This window comes from Erigeron canadensis, chromosome 6 (assembly GCF_010389155.1).
Source record: "Erigeron canadensis isolate Cc75 chromosome 6, C_canadensis_v1, whole genome shotgun sequence".
Lineage (NCBI taxonomy): Eukaryota > Viridiplantae > Streptophyta > Magnoliopsida > Asterales > Asteraceae > Erigeron > Erigeron canadensis.
Window position 1 is genome coordinate 18,988,784 of NC_057766.1, and position 9,351 is coordinate 18,998,134.

Here is a 9,351-nt window from a genome sequence, read left to right on the forward strand (position 1 = left end):
TGTTATCTTACTTAGCTAATTCGTTAGCTAACACTTGCTCTTTTAAAATGTGTTGTGCCCTCAAGTCCAACAATAGTGAGCAGGTAGATGTGAGAAGATGTGAGACATGGGTAGATGATCTTGAAGCTGGCTATAGTTTACCCATAGTGGCTGCTCGCTTAGACATTTGCTTTATGTTTAGATAATATTGACTTGTATTGATAATGTACTCGGTTGTTTAATGTTGGGCAATCAATGGATTTCCATTTAGACTTATTTTGATGATATGGCTAGTAACACCATTTAACGAACAGATTTTACTGGTTTGGACTTTTAAAGTTTAATTCCGCTTTCTTTGACGCCGTAAGGTGAAAATTTTTGGAAATCCATACTTTTAAAATGATGGGTGTTACATGAAACATAAGAGATCTAGCAACATTTAAGAGATGTCTATGTTTCCTTTCTACAATTCCATTTTGTTGAAGAGTATAAACACAAGTAGTTTGATGAGTAATACCATTTTTATTTACAAATTCATACATTCTATGATTAATAAAATCTGTTCCATTGTCACTTCTTATCAAACTGATTTTTAATTAGACTAACAAAATTCACAATATTTTCATAAACTTCATCTTTGCTTTTAAGAAGAAACACCCAAACAGCCCTTGAAAAATCATCAACAATAGTTAGGAAATACTTATAACGATCTCTACTTGTTACTCTATATGGTCCTCAAAGATCTAAATGAACAAGTTCTCCTAAACTCTTAGTTTTATGATCACTTAATGGAAATGGTTCCCTAGTTTGTTTAGCTTTATGACACACTTCACAAGGACCATGTTCAGAATCATATTTTAATTTTAATTCATCTTTTAAGACATATAATACTTGATCTACAGGATGACCTAATCTACTATGCCACAAACTTTGAGATATACAACACACAAAACTATTGCAAGACATAAAAGAATTACCTACATGCATATTGTCAAACACATATAAGCCTCCATTACAACTACCAGTCCCCAGAGTCTTTTGAAATCAAATCCTGAATATAGCACTTAGATTCAGAGAAACCAATGTACAATTTACTATCTCTAGCAAGTTTGTGAACAGATAAGAGACTAACACAGTATCCAGGTAAAACCAGCACATCAAATAGAACTATATTAAAAGAAAGTCTTAAATTTCCAATTTTAGTAATTTTAGCTTTTGTTCCATTTGGAAGAGAAACTGTTAAGTTTAGATCTAAAATATCAACAAGATTAAACATGTTCTTTTCTGAACCTGTCATATGCTGGTTTGCCCCTAAATCCATAATCCAACCAAGAATTTCAATAATTGTAGTATGAAAATTAAAAAATTTTTCAAAATTATTGTTAAAAAATGCATTTGCATGGAATATGGTACCTGCCATATTGGCATGAGCAGGTGGAGGAGGAAGAGGAGCAGAAGGTGTTTCATTTAGAAGATTCATAATCTTAAGCATCTACTCATTAGTAAAACACATAGGAGAAGAAGTACTGGGCACACATTGATTAGATGTACTTGGCATACATTGATTAGAAGAACTACTTGCATGATTAGATGATACAGATTTACCATTTTGAAAATTAGTTCTTTTCTTAAAACCAGGAGGATAACCAAGTAATTCATAGCATCTATCAATAGTATGACCTAAGAATCCACAATGAGTACATTTCAAATTAGGATTTGGACCTCTCATGTTATTGACAGATTTTCTTGTCATATCAACAAACTTAGAAACAAAAGCAGTGGACTGATTTTTATGCATATTAGTAGTATTTCCTATACCTCTATGTGATTCTTCCCTAGAAATCAAAGCAAAAGCAGTTTTCACATTTGGTAGAGGTTTAGTAGTAAGAATCATGCTCCTAACATTAACATATATATCATCAAGTCCCATTAAGAATTGCATCAATTTCATCAGATTATTATGATCTACAAACTGTTTTGAAGCTTTACAAGTACAAGCAGGCAATTTAATCAAAGCATCATACTGTTTCCATAGAGAATTAAGCTTATGATAATATTCAGATACAAGCATACCATTCTGTCTTAATGAATTTATTTTCATATGTAGATTAAAAGTGACAGAACCATCAATTTTATCATAAGTTTCTTTCAATTCATTCCACACCACAACAGGATCAGTAGAGAAAATTTGTCCTAGATACAACTCTTAACATATAGAACCAAGAATCCAAGAAAGCACCACAACCCTACATCTATCCCATTGACTAGCAAGACTATCATCATCTTCAGGTTTTTCATAAGAACCATCAATAAAACACACTTTATTTTTAGTTTCAAGAGCCAATTTTAAAGCATAACTCCACACATTATAATTTTCTGTTCCTTTAAGCTTGAAACTAATTAAAGGTGTATTAGAAGTATCACTAGGGTGCAGATAGAGAGGATCACTAAAATCCAACTTACTTATCAAAGTTTCATTAGACTCAGGATTAACAGATTTAGAAGGCATATTTTCATCAGACATGATGACAATAAAATATCACACAAAAGAATTTAACCAAATAATATCACAGATAAATCAAATAGATTTTACTAAGAAATAAACAGATAATTCAAACAATAGCAATTAAACAGATAATATCACAGAGACCAAAAAAAAAAAAGAAATAAACACAATATGAAGAACAATATATAACTAGAAATAAAAAATGTATATATATATATATATTTTGAAAATAAGAATCTAATCTCGTATAAGTGCCAGTGACAGGATTCCGTACCTCTCAAGGAGATAGGTCAAGTATTAACACAGATACTTTTGTGAGATTTAGATTAAAAAACAAAAGAAAAAAAAAATTTTAAACAGAAATATAAAAGAGGTGTTACAGTGCTATCGGATGAATGGTAGAGGAACCATAACTATTCTTTGATTCACTTAGTCAAAGATATAATTAGGATCTGAAATAAATCTTAATCACTCTTTGATTCGCTTAGTCAAAGAGAAAATCAAGATCAAGATCTGCAGTGGAAACAAATCGTCACGAATTAGGGTTTTTTTTCGAATTTAAGGATTTCACAATGAAATACGCCCCAAAAAAACAAAAAAACCCAAACAAAAACAACCGGATCTTCAATCAAATCAGAGAACTTTGCTTTGATACCATGAAAGATTTTGTAATACAAGAGAAGATCAACCAAAAACACTTACACAAATCTAGTCGGCCCGATTGATAGACCGACAATTTTATTATTATTATAGATTTAGACTAATACAAGAGATATATTCTAAACTGATTGTAAAGAATATTAACAAGATTGATTGATCAAGATGATCAAATCAATATACAGAAAAATATATATATGAGATGAATATATTGAGAAACCAGAAAACCAAAATACAGAGATGAATATATGTGTTAACCCTAAATGGGTTCTTCTTATTCCTTTTATACTGCTTAGTTACGCAATAGCCCTTCATCTTTCCAAAATGCCACCGCCATCCTTTAACTTCTCTTCTAGTCAACTATAGTCCCTCAATTATCTGCAATTACACTTATGCAACAAAATAAGATATCTTTATACAAAAATAATACATAGTTTGTTATTTTAACAATATTTTATCTGCAATTCTGATTATTGACACTTCTCTTAAACTCTTTAATCATAATTTCGCTTATTTAGTTACCATAATTTTTCTATCAATACTAACATGTTATACACACTCTTTATTCAATTTGTATTTGTTATATCGTTGATCTCCACTGATGTATTCGTTAATCATTTTTTTATGTTATTTAACAACTTATCCGATATAGATTTTTTTTTAATGTTATTTATGTTACTTTTATAATTACCATTTCCTCATGTTCTTCAAATACTCTATATCTCTTTTTGTTATGAGGTTTGTTACTTTATACATTACTTTATCTACCCTTCACTTACATTAAATCCTTATTTAAAACATTACAAATCTTCATTTTCTTACAATCTTACACAATATCCACGTAAACTCAACTACATTAATGACGGTGAAATTCTATCTCGAAGGAGATTCAAGCTTATCAAAAGGGGTGAAACTCTTATCACGTAGATTTGACAACAAATAACTCAGTGTCCCCTAACATGATAACAAGTACTTAGTTTATAAACTATCAAAATAGCGTCTACAAGCACCCAATAGAAGTGTGGCACACCTGGTTGGACCTTAAAATCTTGGTTTTGAAACAATAATGTTGTCATAAATCATTAACAATCAAATGTATTTATGCAAACTTTATCATTGATTGTTCAAAGATATTGTTCTTCAATTTGTCTAAGATCAAGTCATGAAACTAGAAATGTATACCTGGGGTGACGATAGCAGGATTATATTCTTAAAACTTTCCAGCGTCTTCATCTGACAGTAAATGAAAAGATATAAGAACTTCAATAGTTTATTTGGAAATTTAACCTCTAAAATCGAATGATACATGGTTAAAACTGTAAACGGCAGGCACAGCATCTTAAGCATTAAAAAGTGAGTTCAACCCATATAATTTAAAGTGGCAAGATGGATAAGTCAGACGAGTTTGGTTAAATGAGTCTAGACTGACATGGTTTGAAATGGGTCATATCAGTTGCGTTAACCTGGAAACACTTATTTGTCCATTCTTATTATTTTGCTAATTATGATTACAATCTCTATCTTTTAATTTGATCATGAATCTCAAATATTTTTTTAATCAATATATTTATTTTTTAAATTTAGTTTAAAAAAACATTTTTTTCCTAGAAAATTGATACATTGTTTTGAATTAAAAAATAAAGGGTATAATGCTCAAGTAAATTTTTATTAACTATAAAAATCAAAAGTTGATTTGCAGGTGACGATAGACAACAAATGTCCGAATAAAAAATACAGTATTAAAAATTATTATCAACAAAAACTTATTGCACGAGATGAAATACAATATATGCGTTCAAAGCTTTAGTATTATAACTTTTTCATTTTTTCTTTACTTACATTTATTTTACATTTAAACTTTATAATATTTAACAATTAATCTTATCTTAAAAATGTTATATACAACCCGTGTATTTAACACGAAGATAAATCTATTATACTTTTAATAGTCAACAACTAATTTAAATGTGAATAAAGCAAATCATAAATATTCCTTAAAGCATGTATATCGTAAACCGCAAATACGGATATAAGTGAATTAGAAACCTTGATTTTTGTGATTCAAGCAGATCATGGCTCACTAAAGGAAAAACAAATATTAATCATGAATATCATACCTCAGTAGAACAACTTTCTCCGTATTTGTGCAAGAGTGAGTAGAATTGATAATACGAGCCATATGTAAACATTCTCTATAATATCAAAGTAAGTTGTCCTCCATTCTTTTATCAAGTATAAGCTACCGATTAGTCCCATAAATCCGACAACAAACCCAGAAACTGTGGTAGTTAACAACCCCAAATCTTGTATAAAATCTTTACCTATGTCCTTATTAATATACGAGTCTGATAAGTTCTTTCTATTGCAACTCTTAAAAAGTGTGGGCCCACATAACTCATTGTTCCCTTCATATATAGCTGATGGATCACCTAAAGCTTGAAGCTGATTTCCAAATGGTATTTGACCAGATAAGTTATTGAAGGATAAGTTCAAGTAGCTTAGAAAGTTCAAGGTACCCAAACTTGGAGGAATGGGACCAGACAACAAGTTCATCGAAATATCTAAAGATTCCATATGCTTTAGATCTCCAATCTTTGACGGAATCTGTCCACTTAACAAGTTTCTAGAAAGATTCAAATTGTTCAACGCTCTAAGGTTCATCAAAACATCAGGAACTCCACCAATGAATTTGTTGCTTGAGAGGTCTAAGGATACAAGAAATTTAAGTGTTTTTGTGTACTTCAATTGAATACCCTTTATGCAAGTCTCAATATTTTCTTCATATTCAGGGCGGTTGTATTGAAAGTCAACACTAGTCACGATCATACCGGTTAAGTTATAAAAGCAACGAGGGATCATTCCTGTTATGTTATTGTTTGCTAAGTTTAAATTTTGTAGAGCGTTGTTTTGACAGATTTCAAGTAGGATCTCACCCGTGAAATTATTTGATTGGAGATTCAAAATTTTAAGCCTGGATAATTTTTTCCCGATCCAAGAAAGGATATTACCCGTGAACAAATTGTTTCCTAAGTCAAAGGTGACTAAGTTTGTCAAGTTTTGCAAAGTCGTCGGGAGATTGCCCTCAAACTTGTTGTTGTGCAAGTGTAATGACTTGAGGTATGATAGGAAACCTAATGACTTTGGAACATTACCCGTTATATTGTTATTTGTAAGATCCATCACCTGCAACTCAATCAAGTTTCCAAAGCATTTGGGAAGAAATCCAGAGAAGTTATTATCGGATAAATCAAGTAATTGTATTTGAAGCGACTCGCATAAGTGCGTTGGAATGCTTCCGGTGAAAGAATTATTCCCAAGAACTAAATAAATGAGACCTGGATTAGAAAATTTGAATTTACATTTATTAGTCTATTTAAAATCTATAAGATAAGTTGGGTTAGATTATGTTGGATCAGCTCTAGTCAACTTATAAACTCTAATCGGTGAAAACACTAAATAATTAATTCCTATCTAATCCAAATATTCACAAAATACACATAATGTAAAAAGATTTTCCTATTTTAACAAAAAATTAGTGTTTTAGTGAAGAACTAATTACTCAACCCCAAAATAACTATATCGGACTTTTTTTTTCTTAGTTTTTTAAAAACTAAAATATAATGTGTATTCTAACTTTGTTCACCTCAATTTAACAATGTATTAGAAATAATAAACTAAAATAAATGTGTAATCTAACTTTATTCACATCAATTTAACACAACATATTAGAAATAAGCATTCAAACAATTGTTATTCGTATTTGATCAAAAACAACGTAAGTTTTTGCTTTTAGCATACCGTATATTTGTTATCTTATATTTTTCCATTCACTTTATATATTCAAATGGAAAGCCAAATTATTTTTATATGTGGAAATAAAAATAAAAATAAAATAAAATGTTGTTAGCACAAAATTAAACCAAAGTTCATTTTTTTTAAACCTAAATAAGTTTTCTCCAAACTTTGTTTTTTTTTTAAACGAATTGCATTGTTACTCCAAATCTTTTTACCCACATCAATATCTTTTTATCTGTTTTCTTTTTCTTTTTATTTTAATAATAAAAAAATCAAAATGTTTTTAGTTAGTGTTTATTAATTAAGACATATAAGAATAACAAACAAAAAGAAGTCCATATCAACTCACTAAAAATCTTTGTACGGGTATAGTTTATAAAAAATAGATCCATGTGATTCTTGGTGTTAACCCAAACACCCCTAAATAAGTTCTTATTGAAAAAAATAGATACCTGGGCTTGTAATTAGTCGTGATAGGTTTCCATCAATCTGGTTGTGGGACAAATCCAGTGCTTGGAGATGAGAGGTGATGTTCTCAAACCACTCTGGTATTGTATCTCCAATACCCGAATTTGAAAGACCTAAATATTCAAGATTTGTTTGCGTCTGAAGCCAATTTGGTAATTGAGGTCCGACGTTGCAGGAGCGTGCAGAAAAACTCTCCAGTTGGAAGGGAGGAATCCAATGAGTGCTTACATTCAGCGTTAATGAATTATCATACAACCACAATCTGGTTAGATTGTGAAGTTTGGTGAAGTGATGTTCCGAAACAACCCCAACCAATGAGTTATTAGCGACATCTAGTTTAATGAGGTTTGAAAGCTGGCCAATACTAGTTGGAATGCTCCCACTCAATCGATTATCAGAAAGATCAAGGCTTTCAAGCATTGATAATTGACCGATGCTTTCAGGTATGCTTCCACTCAATCGATTTTCATAAAGATAAAGGTTTTCAAGCATTGATGATTGACCGATGCTTTCAGGTATGCTCCCACTCAATCGATTACCAGAAAGATAAAGGCTTTCAAGCATTGATAATTGACCAATGCTTTCAGGTATGCTCCCACTCAAATGATTAAAAAAAAGATCAAGGGTTTCAAGCATTGATAATTGACCAATGCTTTCAGGTATGCCCCCACTCAATTGATTACCATATAGAGAGAGTACTCTTAGAGAGGTTAGGTTACCAAGTGAGGGAGGTATTGGACCAGACAAATGGTTTGATGAAAGTCTGATGTAAGAAAGAGAGCTCAAGGTTGCAATAGAATCAGGTATTGGACCATGGAAGTTGTTATAATCAAGGTATAGATGCATAAGGCTAGTAAGGTTTGATAACGAAACAGGAATAGTGGAGTTGATACCATTGGAAGAGAGATCAAGTGAATTAAGAGACGTCAAATTGATGAACTTTATGGAGGAGATATGTATATCACACGAGGCCAAGTTCAGTGTAAGCAATGAAGGTAGCATGTTAACCGGATGGAACCAATCAATATGGTTACCGATTTTTATTCCTGAGAGATCCAAGTGCTTTAACGACGACAACAAGGACACCCACCGCAGATCATTCTTTACCATCAATGAAACGTCATAAGGGAGAGGTACCATGTCGTACCTATGTTGGACATTAAGATCAAGATATTGTAACCTTGAGAGATTTCCTAGATTAGGAGGGACTACACCACTGAAACCTGAGTTAGAGAGGTTCAGACCCGAAGAATTCAGGAATATTTTGTCCTGAGAAGTTGTTCATGCTCAGGTCCAAGTAACACACATACTTCAATTCGAGTAAGGAAGGACTTACCTTACCTTTGAGCGAGGTACTTGTGTTTGATGATATATAGTAGTCCATGAAAGATGATGGAGATCGAAGATCAAGTTTGACAACATGACCATTTCTCCTATCACACCCAACTCCCTGCCACTCGCAACATTCTAATCCAGTCCATGTTGATAGACGATTTGATTCGTCTGCAAGGCCTCGTCTGAATACAAGCAGTGATTGTCGCTCCCCTTGGATACATGTAACATTTGATGAAGCCGTGATCATGATGTTGCTGCTGCTGCGGCTTACGCCATATGTTTGAATGAGCATGAATGATGCAAAAATGAGAAGAAAGGTGCTTTCCATTTTGGAGTAATTAAGATAGGATAGACGTTGTATAATTCATAAGCAGGTGGAATGGGGTGCATATATAAGAAGACATGCCTTAAAATCTTTTACAGACCTATAGTTAGGTTGTGATATCGACTTGAGTCCACAAGACATTTGATAGTAGACCTGGTGTTATGACTTGTTCAAAGTCTTTGAAAAGATAGTGGCCACATGCAGGAAAAGCTTGCTTGGGTCCATGACGTGTTACTCATATTATCGTCATCCAACGACACTTGTTGTTTGGACTGTACTGCAAAAC

The 9,351-nt window shown here is 32.0% G+C and overlaps 1 protein-coding gene across 1 annotated transcript; it reads right to left on the minus strand.

The window, feature by feature from the left end:
- Nucleotides 1–5,260: 5,260 nt before the first annotated feature.
- LOC122604406 (receptor-like protein EIX2) lies at nucleotides 5,261–9,068 on the minus strand. The gene is made up of 3 exons (XM_043777301.1): nucleotides 8,742–9,068; nucleotides 7,390–8,674; nucleotides 5,261–6,477 (listed from the first exon to the last, which is right to left on the minus strand). The coding sequence occupies exons 1-3, from the start codon at nucleotides 9,066–9,068 to the stop codon at nucleotides 5,261–5,263; spliced, it is 2,829 nt and encodes a 942-aa protein (XP_043633236.1).
- Nucleotides 9,069–9,351: the final 283 nt, after the last annotated feature.

What these genes read in the sequence shown, in the direction of transcription:
- LOC122604406 (XM_043777301.1), bottom strand. Translation starts at nt 9,068, where the DNA reads ATGGAAAGCACCTTTCTTCTCATTTTTGCATCATTCATGCTCATTCAA. An exon ending in GTACCTCGCTCAAAGGTAAG is followed by an intron (nt 8,675 to 8,741) that starts GTAAGTCCTTCC and finishes ACAACTTCTCAG; the next exon opens with GACAAAATATTCCTGAATTC. An exon ending in ACGACTAATTACAAGCCCAG is followed by an intron (nt 6,478 to 7,389) that starts GTATCTATTTTT and finishes TTTCTAATCCAG; the next exon opens with GTCTCATTTATTTAGTTCTT.